The 17,953-nt window shown below is 44.7% G+C and overlaps 1 protein-coding gene across 6 annotated transcripts; it reads right to left on the bottom strand.

Moving 5' to 3' along the window:
* Positions 1 to 4,600: 4,600 nt before the first annotated feature.
* LOC109744854 (putative 1-phosphatidylinositol-3-phosphate 5-kinase FAB1D) lies at positions 4,601 to 12,652 on the bottom strand. 6 transcript variants are annotated; one of them, XM_020304003.4, is made up of 13 exons: positions 12,363 to 12,650; positions 11,133 to 11,426; positions 10,767 to 11,027; positions 10,076 to 10,694; positions 9,846 to 9,990; positions 9,394 to 9,744; positions 7,991 to 8,668; positions 7,584 to 7,903; positions 7,375 to 7,501; positions 7,121 to 7,288; positions 5,674 to 7,035; positions 5,323 to 5,583; positions 4,601 to 5,211 (listed from the first exon to the last, which is right to left on the bottom strand). In XM_020304003.4, the coding sequence occupies exons 2-13, from the start codon at positions 11,383 to 11,385 to the stop codon at positions 4,972 to 4,974; spliced, it is 4,785 nt and encodes a 1,594-aa protein (XP_020159592.1). In that variant the 5' UTR covers positions 11,386 to 11,426; positions 12,363 to 12,650; the 3' UTR covers positions 4,601 to 4,971. The 6 variants fall into 6 exon arrangements, with proteins under 6 accessions (XP_020159592.1, XP_020159590.1, XP_020159588.1 ...); XM_020304001.4 differs by having other exon boundaries at positions 10,076 to 11,027; positions 11,133 to 11,363; positions 12,363 to 12,652; XM_020303999.4 differs by having other exon boundaries at positions 10,076 to 11,027; positions 12,363 to 12,651.
* Between the last annotated feature and the right edge of the window lie 5,301 nt (positions 12,653 to 17,953).

The following is a 17,953-nucleotide window of genomic DNA, read 5'->3' as shown; positions in this document are numbered from 1 at the left end:
GTTTCAGATTGGATCCCTAGTGAGGACCTAGGCCTCCCTTTATATGGACATGAGAGGTTTAGGGTTTACACTGGGGGGGGGGGGGGGGGGGGGGGGGTTGGATCAATAAGGCTGTCGCCCTCTATCTTGGGGAACATGCCCTCCTTCGCCTTCTTAGGGTTTCCTGATGCTTCTTCGGCCTAGTGGGCCCATGTTAAGGTCGAGGCCGGGCTCCCTTACGTTAGGTGCCCCGGGTTTAGGACCCTGTCGCCCATCATGGACCCCCGAGGCACGCCTCCCGGGTGCGCGTTGTCCGGGCAGATTGGACAACACGAAGGACCCCAGGGAGCCAGCCGCACTATGCGTGCGCAAAACGGTCGGCACGGAGGCACTCTAGCCCACAAAGGCTCCCAGGAAGCGGGTACTCCAACATCCTTTATAGGAGTAATATGCATGTGTAGGGTGCTCCTATAATTGCTAGAAAAGTTTAAATATGCGAAGAACTTAAATTTGGGAAAAGAACCCTTTCTTGATCTTAGTAGTCTATTCACCCCTTCTAGACATACTTATCAATCCTACAGCATGTCAAGCCATGGCTAACACAATAAGCATTTCAAATCTTATGGGTAAAGTGTACAACTATTCGAATAGCCGTGTACATGGTCAAGGACGGCTAGTGAGGCTGCACTAAACTTGTGGGGTGTTTTGGGTTTAAAAACTCATGGTAGGTGGTACATTCGGTCTGATGCATAGTGGAATGGCCATTTAAACATGGAGCTTGTCCCGGGATAATGACCTAAATGGAACTTGATTATGAGGATGTTGGATTTTGATGATAGTATGAATTGGGAATTTGGATTATGGTGAATCACGAATGGATTCGGAGTAAGAACATTGACCCATAGGGTCATACTTAGATGCTTTAAAAATGTTTCGCAAAATCGATAGGATCACACGTGTCCAAATATTGCTTTCCTTAAATAATGAAATATAGTATAGAGGCACCCTTTCTTTGTACTAAACCCTACATGAATATTATGTTATCACTCTTTTGTGGGCTACTTGCGAGTACATTCAAAGTACTCATCTAGCATTGTTGTCGCTGGCTATTAACTTGGTCAGGCGTGGAGGATTTCTTTCTAGAAGATGAGTTTGTTACGATGCTACGAATTAGGAGACCTCCCAGTCAGAATGCCTATAGGGATAAGGCATGATGGCTAGGGCTCAAGTTATTGTTGGAGTTTCCGCCGTTGTTTCATTTGGAGTTTCGCTCGTGAGGCATTGATGTGTAAGACTTGACCATAATGTTTCTATTTATGTAAGACTTTATTGTTATGTAATGAATGTAACCTGTGATATTCAGTTCGTTGTGTTTAAGTGAGCATTGATCTTGGGATCACTGCACATGCACAATAGATGACTTTGGTTAGCTAGATTGTGGTCCCCACAAGGACGTGAGACATGGACGTGCCCATGGCCGGTGAAGATTTAGACTAGGGTTGGTTTAAACCCTTAACTTTTGCTATGCAAAAAATCCCAGTACTAATAAAAATGTCATGTCGGTTTTTATTTGATGCACCGGGTTGGATGGTTGGCTCCCCTAAAGCCGTCCGCGGACATGTTCGGACGTGTCCACCCACATTTGGTGTGTCTGTTTTCATGTATATCATTGGAGATTCCCTAAGTACTCTATCCACCCCGTTCTGACCGTTCACCATTTCTTTTGGATAGTGTATGCCATTCTCCTCCTTTTGCATAGTGCTCATATGGTCGTGGTTGTCAAGTTTGATGTCCAGATCTGTCATCTTGATGGAACATTGCCCTTCGGTGACATCATCACCCCTCGTGTCGGGATGTGATCTCGGTGGTGCGTGAGGCTCTTCAACGGTGCCAGTGACAATCCTAGCTTAAGGTATAGAGTGGCCGTTGGGAAAACAGGAAGGTGTTTCTTTGTGTAGTCTCGACAGCAAGACGCCTAATTTCAGTATGAACAGTGTTTCTCTCTGGTGCAAGTGTCTTCTACTATGATTCGTAATTGTTGCATTATATCCCCATTCTTTTATTTAATTGAAATGGTTCTTTTTTTTAGAATCAAGAGTAGACTTTTTTTTGAATTGTCACCTGGGGGGGGGGGAGAAGAAATCCTCCCCACCTAAATTATATTCATTTGTTGTCTATAGGCTCTGCAGCCTAATACAAGATAGGGTTCAAGAGAACCAGAAGTACATGGGGCACATGAGGGAGAAATAAAGAGAAAACAACACACAGACAACACATGGCGAGGGGGGACGCTACACAACAAGGGGCACCACGGGCGCTCGACTGCAAAGGCAAGCCAAGACTAAACCATGACACTGCACCATCGACGCAATCGAAAAGCACCGGGCAACCAAGACTGCACAACGCCGCGACACCACCTGTGTCATGGGGTACATTCGAACGGTCACACCAGGCCGAGACGACGCCACGGCACCTGTGTGGCACCGGCGTAGTCGGAAGGCAACACCAAGCATAGAACTCCACAAAGCACACCCAAAACAAACACAACAAGAGTAGACAATTACTCAAGATGGTTTCCACATTCCTTGCGTATCATGTTTCGAAACATCTCTGGGATTTCTTCCTCAAAGTCCAGGTCTCCCGTTCTCCTGGCCTCCACAGCTAATGAATGCGCCAGGGTATTGCAATCCCTCCCAGCAAAAGAGACTGAGTGCGACGCAAACTGGGTAAGGGTAGCTTTGATGTCTTGGATCACAGCGAGCCAAGGGGACAAACAGGGGCCAACAGCCGTTAGTTCCTTTGTGATTGTCTGGCACTCCATTTCCAATTCCAGCGGCCCCTTATACGCTGACACCAATGTTTGCAGGCCAATCAGAGCCGCCTTGGCTTCCTCCTCTTCCACACAGCTCGACGTCGACATTTGTTTTCCCAAGCACATGATGACGTGTCCCCGGTGGTCTCTAGCGACCGCACCTGTCCAAGATGCACCACTGTCAGACAGGAACGAAGCATCAGAGTTGATCTTGACCGCTCCTAATCTTGGGGCGACCCACTGTTTCAGATTTTGTGTCGTCCTTCGTGGTGAGTCAGTAGCAGCGTGCCAGGGAATCTTTCCACCATCTGACGCCAACAAAGCTTTCTCCATTTCATCCTCATACTACAGCAGGAAGATAACAGATTTTTTGATGGGCTCCTTTCCATTCCCATACAATGTCGTCACGTAGATGCCAGCACCTCCAGAACATCATGAGGATCCTGGCTCTAGTTTCCTCAGATTCTGGGCACAACAGCATCTGCAGCCAGTCTGGGCCAGTTCAACGAAATGCGTGTTCTCGGGGAGAACCCACTCTTCTCTAAGGGCTGCTCTCAGAGCTCTACTTTTAGTGCACTCGACTACAGCATGAAATTCGTCCTCTTCCTTGCAGCCGCATATGTTACAGATAGCATCCAACTCGAGTGTTCTTCTGAACTTATTCTTCTTTGTACCAGGGTGTTAGTAGCGATCCTCCAACCGAAAATTCTGACCTTTGGAGGGACGTTTGCTTTCCATATGACATCCCATATACTTCGGTCCCGAGCCTCGCTCGAAGAACTCGTTGGGGCCTGGGCAGCATGAGCTTGCAGCAACTCGGCAAGCTTATACGCGCTTCTTACTGAAAACGCTCCGCTCCGTTCATGATGCCATGCTATCTGGTCCGTAACATCCGCTTGAGGGATAGCCAGCTTGATAATTTCTTCCGCGTCAAAAGCATGGAAGATTTGCTTAATCGGCTCTATGTTCCACTCTTTCCTGTCCAAATGCATTAGCTGGTTCACCCATCTCAATCTCGAGCGTCTGATGAAAGATGCCGTGCGAAGACCCTCATTTCTAGGGATCCATTGATCCCGTTGAATTTGTATGCTCTTTCCATCTCCTAGTCTTCAAATTATACCCTTTCTGAGGAGTTCCAACCCTGCTTCTATGCCTCTCCAAACTGGGGATGCGTCTGCGGCAAAGACAGTACTTGGATTTCATAACTCTTGCAAAGAGGCTATCCGGGTGTTGTAGCAGTCTCCACCCTTGTTTCGCAAGAAGTGCTAGATTAAACAGGTGCATATCCCTGAACCCAATACCACCCGCCCGTTTAGGACGGGTCATGTGTTCCCACGACATCCAGTGGACCTTCCTGTGACCTTCTTCATCCCCCCACCAGAAATCCCTCACCAATTTCTCATACTTATCACAGAAACCTTTGGATAGGAGGAAGACGCCCATGGTGAAGCAAGGAAGCGCCTGAACCACAGATTTGACGTGGACTTCCTTGGCCAAATAGAAACAATCTCAAATTGAAATGGTTCTGGTTCGCTAATGCACACCATCTCATGTACACCTAATAGAAACAGTCTCATGTACATTTGGGCTACACACATCTAATAACCAAACCATCTTCTAGCAATTAACGGACTATTGAAAAGATTTTAAAAACGTTAACATTAGTAGTAAAAGAAGGCTCGACCAACTAATGGAAATTCGTAGACACAAATTACCAGTCATTGCTTAAACAAAGTAAGTAAAACACAGAAGCCTCAAACTTCCATACTATAGAAAGATGCGCGGCTTCCCTGCACATTCTGAGAGTCATTTTTGACAGTTTTATTACCAGCATCTATTCCCATTTCAAAATTTGATTACACATGTTCCACCCTAGGATCATCAACAAAGATCATTTCTTCGGTTATGTGCATGCCAATCACCATTCATTGACCTTTTTGGTATCTCAAGTCCTAATGCTATGTACACCAGCCGAGAAGCAATATCGACAATCATACACACACCACAAATATGAACAGAACGAAACTTAACACTGAACACATAAATAAGACGCTGTTGGCATGCTAAACATGGACTCAACCATATTTTCCAGTCAGACAAGGACCATGGCAGCATGGACCATACTCAAGAGTTCAAGATAAGTTCAGGCACCAACATCACAAACGATCACGCCTCGAAGCTCAACCATCTGGAACTGATTTGAAGTACTGAGACATAAATGCCCTGAATCTTAATTTGTACTCCTTCGGAGAGATTACTGTTGGAGATAGATTCTTGGGGACAACAAGCGATGTCTTCACCCATGACTCCAGTTGTTTGTCCCAGGTATATTGCCTCAAGTAATCTATTATCCCGAATACAAGTTCCTTCTTCTGTTTGTCCACTCCAACAAATAAGGAGTAATCCATGACATTCATGTTCTGGAAACACAAGAAACACATCTTGTGAGCTTCACAGCCAACGTAATGGGCATACGCCCAAATGCATATGAACTCAACGAAAACTATTTGCGGCAATATAGGCATACTTACACATAGAAAGGATGTATCATTCCAAAGAGCACGTTCCATGAAGTTTTTGTTTTTTCCTTTAATGTAGATAGGCATGGTACGCATGTCTTCAATAAAATTTTGATCCAACAGTACACTTTCTGGATTTGTTGAATCAGCAACATATCGTGAGAAAAGAGCACCCTTCAGATCATATCTACGCAGTATGTTACGGCCAAATAAAAGATTCTCCATAATCATGAAACTAGTCCTTGCCTCCTTGCCATTCCTAATTTCTTTGACCTACAATAGTGGTTAGAGATAATTAGAACATAAACAATTAATAGTGCGAGCATTAACAGGGTAGAGCTTTGCAGAAAATTCATTCTGTACCTGATATATTCCCAGAATTTTTGCAAGGCAAGTAGGGTTACTTGAGACCTGAGATTCACTAAAATGCTTGAAATATTCAAGACCATACTTTAAGAACGAGTCAAACTCTGTTTTCTTGATTTCTTTTATGATAAATCTGTCATCCATTGATTTCGCAAAAAAAGCATTGCTCTTACCACCTTGTGCATTCCATAGTTTACAACGGCTTATGGATGAAATATACACAAGCTCGGATGGGCAACATATCTTCCGAAGCTCATAGAATTGCCTTGCATATACAGAAACCACAGTGTATTTGCTCTTCAAACCTAGCTTTTCACTATTCAGACAAATTTCAGGATGCATATCTTTTAATGCTGACAGAAATGAATCATAAAATCCAGATGTTGATTCCTCATATGATAATGACGATGTATTGTTTAATAGGCTATGATCCTTTTCTAAAGACTCCTTCGAAGAGATAACTGATGACGGCATAGAGGTACCTCTGGCCAAGTTGCTAGGTGCAACCTTATCAAGCTTTCTTCTAGATAAAAGTTCATCCTTTTCAAATGCAGCTTCAGAATAAATTCCTTGCTCTTCAGATATAGCCAGTGCATAAGCAATGATGCTAGATATCTCTTCCTCAACAATTGACAAAATATTACCACAGGGGCCAGCTACAAAATGCATCAAATTCATTTGACATTTGAGTTGTGTCAGTGATGAAGAAGTTGGGGTGTATTTGTTGATGAGATGGAACTTATTCAGATCGCCAGTTTCAATTTCTTTCTTGTATCCCATTTCCAAGTGACTCAACTTATTCCAGACCCATTCTCTTGTGTCATCACTCATGAAATCCAACAAGTTTTGCAATACAGGCAAATGTTTACTTGGCATGGCAATAGGGTAAATTTCATTGCTTCTGGCTGGTGCAGGGTGTTCATCATTCTTAACTGGTAACACATTTTGATGTGACCCATTTTCATCAACCTCACCTGGAGAAGACCCAAGCTCTTTAATTGGTGATTTCTCAGTAAGCTGATCCTTCTCTGAAATTATGCCACCACGAGAATTGTCAAAATCGTCAGAAGAATTTATAGTTGCTTCCAGTCTTTCCACTCCAATATTCAGGACAGACAGTGTGTCCCCATGTATGGGTACGGAAATATTTTTAGAACTCAGCTCATTCTCCGGTATGCTTTTGTGGTTAGAATTGTCTGAAGATGCGCCATCAAGTTTAATGTACTGAAGAAGATGATACAAACGGACATCCCAAACATAGAATCCAAGAAGAAGTTGCTGATACAGCCAGTTCAAGCTAAGGATCTCGTGAGCACAAGTCTCAGGCCTTGCAATGTGGTCAAATGCCTTCAGAGAAACCTAGTATATAGAAGATATATAACATGTCAAAAACTCAACCCTTGGGTCAGGAGAAGAATCAACTTAGAGAAACAAATAGGCTTACCTCAAGTACGTTCCTTTCTTGTGCAAGCATACTACTGACTTCCAAAAATATTCCCTCATACGCTGAACTGTTTGTGTTCTTCCCCATGGCTTCACCAGAGTATCTTGATTTCAAGCCTTGTATTGTGTTTTCAATTTCAGAGAAGAGTAGCTTCCATTCAGCAAGGACCTTCAAGCATAGAAGTATGTTAGGATGAGGAATGATTTAGCTAAATAAGAATGTATGGCTGCAGAAAAATATTTGTAGAAACGCACACTTTTAACTTCAACATCGAGCCAATCTTTTCTGTTTGGGTTATGGAACTGCAAAGTCATTGGTGGCTTAGTAGCGGAATATATTTCAATAGATGAGTATCTGAACACAGCAACTTTGGATCCCAATCTGCAAGAGGAAGAAATTTTTAGTGATATCATTTTGGAAATGAACTTCTATGTTTACGTCGGAACATCCTGCTAAAATTTACCCAAAGAAACGTAGGCAGTCCCTGTGCAGCAAATGTCCACATGTTGACAGCTTCTTAGCAGAAGAATGTGTCGAGAAACTGAGTTCCAAAAACTTCGCAAACGAGAGGTTGCGTGCAGAGGAAGATATTATAACCCTTGGTGTGGGCATACCACTGCATCTCAAGCACCTGGTCCACATCCAAATTCTTCTTTGACCCTCACCGGAAAGTGCTTCCTCCAATCGAAGGCTTTTCACAAGAACAGTGAGGGTACCATCATGGTGAGTGTAAGAGTACATGTGAGCTTCTGGAGGCTCACCACATGATAAGCAATTGTGCTTCTGCAAGTAATCTACTTGTTACTGACGCATAATTAAAGCCAATGAATGATTTGTTAAATTAATATAACAAGAATTAAGATGTATGACCTCGTTAAGTAAAGTATCTTGCAAATGCATCCCAAGAGATGTGTCACAATTCCCATAATAAGTTATCCTGGAAAGATGACTCTGCTCACAAACTGCTTTATTCCTGATGTTTTGGCTGGACATCGAAATTAGTATGGTCTGAGGATTTAGAGAAGTGCTAGTCCCCGTGTGCGTTTCATCATCAAAAGTTTCTTTAAATTTCTTGCCAGATGCTTCTTTTTTATGCGCACTTAGTTTTTCTGGAGCAGCAGCAATATTTGACCCATCAAACCCATCACCTGAAGTTGACTCAGCAGAGCTGATATATGAGATGTCCCCAATAATATCTGTCGAGGGATCTGGATCAGGCCGCGATGAATTAGACTGAATACATTGGCTGTTGGAATCTCTGGAATTCTTAATTTCGGAATCATGAAGATGCTGCGACATGGAGTTTTTAGTGTCGGCTAACTCCTCCATATTAGCATACTGCTCATCACAAGTGCTGCCAGGAAAATGTAGCTGCGAATCGATTTTTAAACAGTCCTCTTTACGGGAAGCATTTTTTTCGGTTATAAATGATCTTTGGTCGGTGAAAAATGATGTTTCAAGGATCAAATGGTAAGCTGCAAAGACAGTGAAATGGAGAACACGCTTAATCTTCTTCAATGTTTCACTTGTTGATCCTTTTAGCAATATCTACAAGAGAAGTTCAAGCTAATCAGAAAGAGCAAAAATAAAAGATCACACAATATAGGATACTGAACACAAATGGAAATGTTAGCACAACCAAGGAGCAAAAATGTGTACTCTGTGCACTTCGCTATATGCAAACAAACAGAATAATGGTGTTACCAGCAGCATCATGAGCAACTCAGTACTTTCTTTCTCGAACACACCCCTAAATGTATGTCATTTTGTATTAGAAGAAAAAGCTTTAGAAAGTGAAGTACAAACCACCGAGAAACAGAAGAAAAAGGCTAGATTATTCTAAGTTGCCAAAAAGGAGACAATATATAGAGAGAAAGAAGAATAGCGCTGTCTCAGTCTCAGACACAAACGCTTCAACGCAGTCCTAATAATGATCACAAAATGAATTGTCTACTCCCTCCTTTCCGGCTAAAAAGGACCAGACGTATCCCTAGATCAAAAATTTGACCAATATAATACAAATTGTATATGTCACAAAAATTATACCATTAGAAGATATAACATTTGAAGTTTTTCTAATGGTATATTTTTGTGATATATTACTCATGTTACATTGGTCAAATTATCTAGCGATACACGTGGGCCTTTTAAACCAAAAAGGAGGTAGTAACATATAAACATCAAGAATTATTTTATGAAGTAAAAAAAAGTTGAAATTGCAGAGCAGAAAGAGGAAAGATGACATAAAAATAAGGAAAAAGAAGAAGACATACTGTGCATCCCATAGGTTTCGGAAAACCTTCTAGAAATAAAAATGTTTTGGGTGACCTCCTTCCATCTTCTACAGTTAGATTATGCTCCTCAACAATTTTTTTGAAATTGACAGATTCACACTGCTTAATAAGGTTAGTTTTCGTACGAACATCCTGCAATGAGATGATTGGAGAACCAGTACAAAGAGCGATTCTTTCCAGGCGATGGATATTCATGTCACTAACCAAGGTAACTCCTTGTTTCTGAACATATTCATTTACATTTCGTGAAACCGCTTTCTCCACCAATATAACATCCGGCCGGCATTTGCCTATCATATCGCTGAGACTTTTCTCCAACTGCTCGCTTTCCTGGTCAATGATGGTGAATGGGAATTTTGTAAATTTTCTTTATCATCTGATACTGTAACTCTGTAACATAAATAAATTTAACTAAGAGCATGCATGCAGACCTGTTTCATTGAATTCATTGATGATAGCCCGGTAGAAAATTGACCAATGTCACCCTTAAGAATCAACAGTTTAGGATGCTTAATGTTGGCACGCATCTGCTTATGTGCGGCGGTCTTCTTAAAAACAAGACCGTTGATCACTTCACTATCAAAGAAAGAGAGTGAGTACAGAGTTGAGGCATCATAAGGCAACAAAATGAGCAGTACGAGGAGGAATGCTAACACGTTACCTCTGCTGGCAAGATCCTGAAGCTATGCATTTCACCTTTACATACAACCCTGGATCCATTGCATTTCCCATATTGGCATCAGGCTTGACGAGTAAGGCAGCACGCCACGATAACGAAGCAACAATATCAAGCCAGATATTATCGGTTGCTCCATCAGACAAGGAGAATCCTTCAGCAGCCAAAAAACGACTAACAAGGATCTTGAATTGTCCATTCATAACTTCTGACATTGCTTTCTGCAATTGATCTTCACGGCTATTATTGCTTCCTTCCTCGTCAAAGCTAAGATTCAAACTTGACTGACCCCACTTAGTATCATTGTCACTATCATCATCGGGATTAGCAAGAGTATCAACATCATCCTCCTTATTTGCTGGGTCTGGTGGTAACCAAATGAGAGGGTCTGTCTCAAAACTGGGCAAAACTAGTGGATAAAGGCAGTCAATTCCATTCTCAGAGTCAGCATCTGCTTTCATGCCGGACTCAGCATTCAATATGTTGTTGTAAACGATAGTATTTTCCTTATTACTGTCAACCTGATCCATAACTTGCTCATTCAACGGAACTATTTCACCTCCTGGCATGGGAAGGCTAGTAACCTCCTCACCATATTGTGTTCCTGTAAGTTGATCATTGGTCAGGGTATCTCGATCAGGTTCCGAAGATAAATTTGTGTCCAAGATGACATTACCGGCATCACAACTTTCCTTGGTGGCATCTTGATCAGTCTCCAACTGCGTTTGACTAGATAGAATATTTTGGTCAGCCGGGATGGGAATATTAGCACCACCACTGAATACAGTAGTATGACTGGGTTCACATTCTTCCTCTTTTACTAGATTCTCTTCTCCTTGCTCCATAAATTCATCACTGACGAAGATATCAGGATGAAGTTGACCGGTATCTAGGAGCTCAGTGTCCTCTTCAGAGTCGGTATCCATGAGGGAGCCACCTGAGAAATACGGAGCAAAAATATAGTTAGGTTCAGTTAACAAATAATCACAATGATAGAAGTGGTAGTATTTTAGCTATAAGAGAATGGTGCACAGAGACTTACCAAAGCTTGAAAAGCAACTAGCATAGCTGGAAGAAGAACTTCCTCTGCTAAAACGGGGAGAACCGTAAGGAGTGCTGTAAGGAGTGCCACAAGAGCTTGTCTGCATGCTCAGCCATTCCATCTCACCATTTGTAACTGATGAATCAATACCATGGCTACACTTGTACCAGCAAGAATCACTACAGGTAAGGACGTCATTTTCCCCATCCATGGTTGCCTCTTCTGATTCAACTGCATGACACATTTTACTCATGACACAGATTTACCAGATTATCAAGCAAAAAATATGACCACCTGCAAATATAATAACCCTGAATCATCTTGACTGCTAGTCCCGAAACTGAAGGGACTACGCATACATAGAAATATATAATATCCATCACAGCAATCTAAGAATTTTCCCAGGTCAGCACTACAAGAATCTCCAGTTATTCGCATTGAACATGCCTAGTTGTACATTGGTTTATAAGTTCCAGCGTAAACTGGGAATTTGGAAGCAGAAGTTCAGAGGACACACCAGAATTACAGAGATAGCGCAAAATAAGTTACTGTATCAAAATAATAACAACCAGTGGATTCTACAAAACCACACCACTAAGCTCATGTAACACCCAAAAATCTACCCACACACAGAATAAATTTGAATGGTGTACAGTAAATCAAGCACCCCCGAAAATAATACAGTACGTTTTACTAGGATTCTAAGAACATGGGCAACTAAACTAAAAAGTTCCAAAAACAGGTGTTCCTTGAAGGACACGGACTGTCCCAACAGTAGTAGCCAGACGCCAAATAATCTATACAGTGGAAAGCACCAAGTCCACATGTAGTTCACCTATCATGTCGTCAAATATAATACTCTTAAGACCAGACTTACGGATGGATCCAAATGTTCGGCCCCTGACCTCCGGACGCAGCACACGCAACTCTGGTAAAAACTAAGCCGGCGGCACAGCAACGCTCAACGACTGTCGGCGGCAGGAGAGAGGTGGCGGGCGTCGAGGCGGAGCCCGATGGCCGGGGAGCACGCAGGGTCTACGGAGACGGCGGGCGGCGCAAGCCGACGGCGGCAACTAACGAACAGCGAAACAAACAAAAAACAAATGCCTCGCGATCGCCGGAGGAGCTCCTTGCAGGAATCGACGGGCCCGCGATTGCTTGGCGCCGTCAAACAGGCACCCCGATAAAACCCACCCGATTCGGGAAAAGCCCAGGGCATCGGAAGCTTACGTACGGGCGCGGAGAAGGCATCCTGATCGGAAAATCCACCCCGGAGGAATCCGTCAGACAGGGACACGCGCGCGCGCGCGCGCAGAAAACACCCGCGGCGCGCCGCCGACCCGCGGGCGGAGGGCGAGGCCGCCGACGACGCGCGGGGAGGGACGGAGGGAGAGAGGGGTGGACGGACCGGCCGGCCGCCGCGAAATCTGCCGGAGCTCTCGATCTGGGGATTGCGACTACGAATTCGGAGCGGGGGGAGAATAGATTGGGGGAGGAGGAAACAGGGAGAGGGAGGGAGGGTGGTGGGACTGGGTGGTGAGCTGTTTATATAGCGCGAACGCGTCGGAGGCAGTGCGCGCGTGACATGGCAGGCGAAATGGTCCCCGCGTGGTGTTGGTGGCGGTGCTACGTATGAACTGGATCCGGTTCCGGGTGGTGGCGTCGACAGGGGGGGATTACCAGCGGGCGCACGAAAGCGTATTTCTGGCGGTGGTGTGCAGGTGTTCTCTGCTCAGCCTAGCCGTGCGATTTCAAGCGCCATTTTGAATTATTGGGTTGGATGGGTAGACGGGAGGGAGCCCGGGTCGCTCAAGTTACCGGTGACACGTTTGGCAGCGATCTCGGTGGTTTCGTGTACCTTTCATGGGTGCCTAATGCGATGCATTATCAGTTTTGATTTCATATATTTTTTATGAATAAGTCTCCTTTTAGGGAGAACGAATCCTTCACAGAAAAGAAAAGGTTAGCTATAATACGTGGTATTTATGTTCTTGAATGGGCAATAATGCCTGTATCGTCACCCTCACGATTTCCTAATTTATTGTCGTCGCCCGGGCCCAAAGAACGGATGGTATGTGTTCCTCTATTTAGACGTAATCGATAATTTTTCACGTCAATATATGTTTTTGTATGGTTGTATCACGTGCCTCGCGTTTGTGATGCACTTTGCTGGCACTCCAGTAGTTGCGTGGTTGTGTGTATGGATGCCAGCGGTGAGGTAGTTCATGACAGATGTGTTCTAACAAATGTCCGGCGAGGAAGGCTACAAGGAGGCTTGGGGCGGGGGAGGGGAGGGGGTTGTTGCTGTCGTGATCCGGAAGCTGTTGGGGGTGGGCGGATGAGACATCTGACAGATATGCATGGTGTCGTCAGTGGAGCTTGAGCATTATCTTATAAGGGACCAAAAGCCTAAAGGAGAGTCGAGGTGGGGGTCCAAGCCCACTCTGGCCACAGGTAAGCTACATCACGAGTAAAATACCAACAGTTGTGGTACGCTATAGCACACGGACAGAGTCTCTTAGTGTGAAAAGGTTATCTTAACAGTTAACAACAAGGGTTAACTTCTAGCAATAATACATGGTATTTATGTTCTTGAATGGACAATAATGTTTGTATAATCGCGCTCATGATTTCCTAATTTACTATCGCCACCCGGGCTCAAAGGATGGATGGTTTGTGTTCCTTTATTTAGGCGTAATTAGTCATTTTTCACGTCATTATAGGCATTTTGTATGGTTGTATCATCTGCCTCACGTTTGTGATGCATTTGGTTGCCACTCTAGTAGTTGCATGTTTGTGTATATGGATGCCAGCAGTGAGGTAGCTTGTGACAATTGTGTTCTAACAAATGTTTGGCGAGGATTGATACAAGGAAGCTTGGGGTGGGGGAGGGGGGTTGTTGTTGTCGTTGTGTGGTGGGGGAGGGGTTGTTGTTGCCGTGGTGCAGTGGTGGAGGGGTTGTTGTTGTCGTTGTGCGGTGGCGGAGGGGTTGTTGTTGCCGTGGTGCGGTGGGGGAGGGGTTGTTGTTGTCATGGTGCGGTTGGGGAGGGGTTGTTGTTGCCGTGGTGTGGTGGGGGAGGGGTTGTTGTTGTCGTGGTGCGGAAGCCATTTGGGAAGGGCGCATGGGACATCTAACGGATATGCATGGCATCGGTGGTGGAGCTTGAGCGTGATCTTGGAAGGGACCAAAAAGGAGAGTTGAGGTGGCATCTGGGCCCACTTTGCCCGCAAGTAAACTTCGACACTAGTAAAATAACAATGGTCGTGGTACGCAATAGCACACGAGCGACATCACTTATTGTTGAAATTTATGAACATAAAGAAGCCATGGAAGAGGATTTGTCGATCCAAAAAAACATAAGGTATTGCACACGAAGTTTTTATATAGGTTCGTTCCCACATCTTGGTAATACCCTACTCATGCTTTGGTTGGATTGATGTATGGATGCCTCGTATGAGGGTTACAATGGAGAATATGAAGGTTATACCGGAGCTAGGATTTCACCTATGCGAATATGAGATGCCCTAGAGTAGTCTTTGGCCTCACCTTATAAAGGAGGATGAGGTCTAGGATTACAAGAGCCATAGTCCGATCATGTCGGCCTAACGATCCGACATGATTTACAAGGCGAAGTCTTGGGCGCTAAGTAGAAGAACTTTTGGAGTGAGGCCCACTGACATGACGAGGGGCTTAGGCCTTATCTGAGACATGAGGCCAGTTAGCAGGCTGACTTCCAATTAGGTTGGATACCCCCGGTACCCTATACAGTTAGTAGCTCCCGAGCTTGTTAAGGGTTCCGCGATGTCCGGACTAAAGTTGCTCTTGTAACATGCCATCTAGGACCATCCGACGAAATCTTGACGGGCTCCCATGTATTCATGAAAAGCTGAAGCAAGCTTGCGTCGGCTCACTACTAGAAAAAAACCCTATAGGCAATCACATAACAATGGCGCGGGTTAAAGGGGTCATGCTACTGGTAAGTAGCGGTAGCGCGGGGTAAAACACCGCGCCGTAGGTAAACTGTAGAAGTAGCGCGGGCACTGGTGACCCCGCGCAACTACTAAGTGGTCCCCACCGTGCCTCCTGGGACAATCCACCGTAGCAGCGTTGGGTCTAAAACCCACGCCACAACTAATAAGTAGCATCGGACTTGCCGGAGCCGGAGGAGGAGGGAGAGGAGTAGCCGGAGGAGGAGGTGTTGGGAAACGTTGCATGAAAAACAAAAGAATTCTACACACACACGCAATGATCTTTCCATGGAGATGCATAGTAACGAGGGGGAGAGTATGTCTACGTACCCTCGTAGACCGAAAGCGGAAGCGTTTGAGAACGCGGTTGATATAGTTGAACTTCTTCTAGCTCCGATCGATCAAGTACCGAACATACGGCACCTCCGAGTTCTGCACACGTTCAGCTCGATGACGTCCCTCGTCCTCTTGATCCAGCAAGATGTCGAGGAAGTAGATGAGTTCCGTCAGCACGACGGCGTGGTGACGGTGATGGTGAAGTGATCCGCGCAGGGCTTCGCCTAAGCACCGCGAGAATATGACCGGGGGTGTAAACTGTGGAGGGTGGCGCTGCACACGGCTAGCAATTGATGTTGTGTGTTCTAGGCGCCCCCTCCCCATATATATATAGGTGGGAGGGGAGGAGAGGCAGCCAGGGGCGCCCCAAGTAGGATCTGAATCCTACTTGGGGTTTCCCCAAGTGGCACCCCCCCCCCACCTTTCCTTTTTTTCACCGGAGAAGAAAGGAAGGGGGGAGAAGAGAAGGAACGGGGGCCGAACCCCCTCTTCTCCTTCTCCTATTCGGCCACCTTCCATAAGGGGGTGCACCCCCTTGTGGGCTGGTGTGCTCCCTCTCATGGCCCATATGGCCCATATATTCCCCCGGGGGGTTCCGGTAACCCCTTCGGTACTCCGATAATTACCCGATACACTCCGGAACACTTCCGGTGTCCGAATACTATCGTCCTATATATCAATTTTTACCTCTCAAAAATTTCGAGACTCCTCGTCATGTCCGTGATCACATCCGGGACTCCGAACAACATTCGGTCACCAAATCACATAACTCGTATAATACAATATCGTCATCGAACGTTAAGCATGCGGACCCTATGGGTTCGAGAACTATGTAGACATGACCGAGACACCTCTCCGGTCAATAACCAATAGCGGAACCTGGATGCTCATATTGGCTCCTACATATTCTACGAAGATCTTTATCGGCCGAATCGTTATGACAACATACGTTATTCCCTTCGTCTATCGGTATGTTACTTGCCCGAGATTCGATCGTCGGTATCTTCATACCTAGTTCAATCTCGTTACCGTCTAGTCTCTTTACTCGTTCTGTAATACATCATCCTGTAACTAACTCATTAGTCACTTTGCTTGCAAGGCTTCTTATGATGTGCATTACCGAGAGGGCCCAGAGATACCTCTCCGAAACTCGGAGTGACAAATCCTAATCTCGATCTATGCCAACCCAACAAACACCTTCGGAGATACCTGTAGAGCATCTTTATAATCACCCAATTACGTTGTGACGTTTGATAGCACACAAGGCATTCCTCCGGTATCCGGGAGTTGCATAATCTCATAGTCGAAGGAATATGTATTTGACATGAAGAAAGCAATAGCAATAAAACTGAACGATCATAATGCTAAGCTAACGGATGGGTCTTGTCCATCACATCTTTCTCGACGCTGGCACCAAACAATGAATAACCATTCCCGACGCGCATCGTCACCTCGTCCTTAGCCAATCTTCGTTTAATCCGTAGCTCCTGTTTCGAGTTACAAATATGAGCAACCGAACCAGTATCAAATACCCAGGCGCTACTACAAGCATTAGTAAGGTACACATCAATAACATGTATATCAAATATACCTTAGTTCACTTTGCCATCCTTCTTATCCGCCAAATACTTGGGGCAGTTCCACTTCTAGTAACCAGTCCCTTTGCAGTAGAAGCACTCAGTTTCAGGCTTGGGTCCAGCTCTGGGCTTCTTCTCGGGAGTGGCAACTTGCTTGCCATTCTTCTTGAAGTTCCCCTTATTTCCCTTGCCCTTTTTCTTGAAACTAGTGGTCTTGTTAACCATCAATACTTGATGCTCCTTCTTGATTTTTACCTCCGCAGCTTTAAGCATTGCGAAGAGCTCGGGAATTGTCTTCTCCATCCCTTGCATATTATAGTTCATCACGAAGCCTTTGTAGCTTGGTGGCAGTGATAGAAGAACTCTGTCAAAAACACTATCATCTGGAAGATTTAACTCCCAGCTGAGTCAAGTGATTATGATACCCAGACATTTTGAGTATGTGTTCACTGACAGAACTGTTCTCCTCCATCTTGCAGCTATAGAACTAGTTGGAGACTTCATATCTCTCAACTCGGGCATTTGCATGAAATATTAACTTCAACTCTTGGAACATCTCATATGCTCCATGACGTTCAAATCATCTTTGAAGTCCCGATTCTAAGCCGTAAAGCATGGCACACTGAACTATCGAGTAGTCATCAGATCGAGCTTGCCAGACGTTCAAAACATCAGCATCTGCTCCTGCAACAGGCCTTTCACCTAGCGGTGCATCAAGGACATAATTCTTCTGTGCAGCAATGAGGATAATCCTCAAGTTACGGACCCAGTCCGTGTAGTTGCTACCATCATCTTTCAACTTAGCTTTATCTAGGAACACATTAAAATTCAGGGGAACGGTAGCACGGGCCATTGAACTACAACATAGATATGCAAATACTAGCAGGACTAAGTTCATGATAAATTAAGTTCAATTAATCAAATTACTTAAGAACTCCC

Source organism: Aegilops tauschii, chromosome 3, assembly GCF_002575655.3.
Source record: "Aegilops tauschii subsp. strangulata cultivar AL8/78 chromosome 3, Aet v6.0, whole genome shotgun sequence".
Classification (NCBI taxonomy): domain Eukaryota; kingdom Viridiplantae; phylum Streptophyta; class Magnoliopsida; order Poales; family Poaceae; genus Aegilops; species Aegilops tauschii.
Note: the sequence above shows the minus strand (reverse complement) of the source record. Positions and strands in the feature narration are given on the sequence as shown.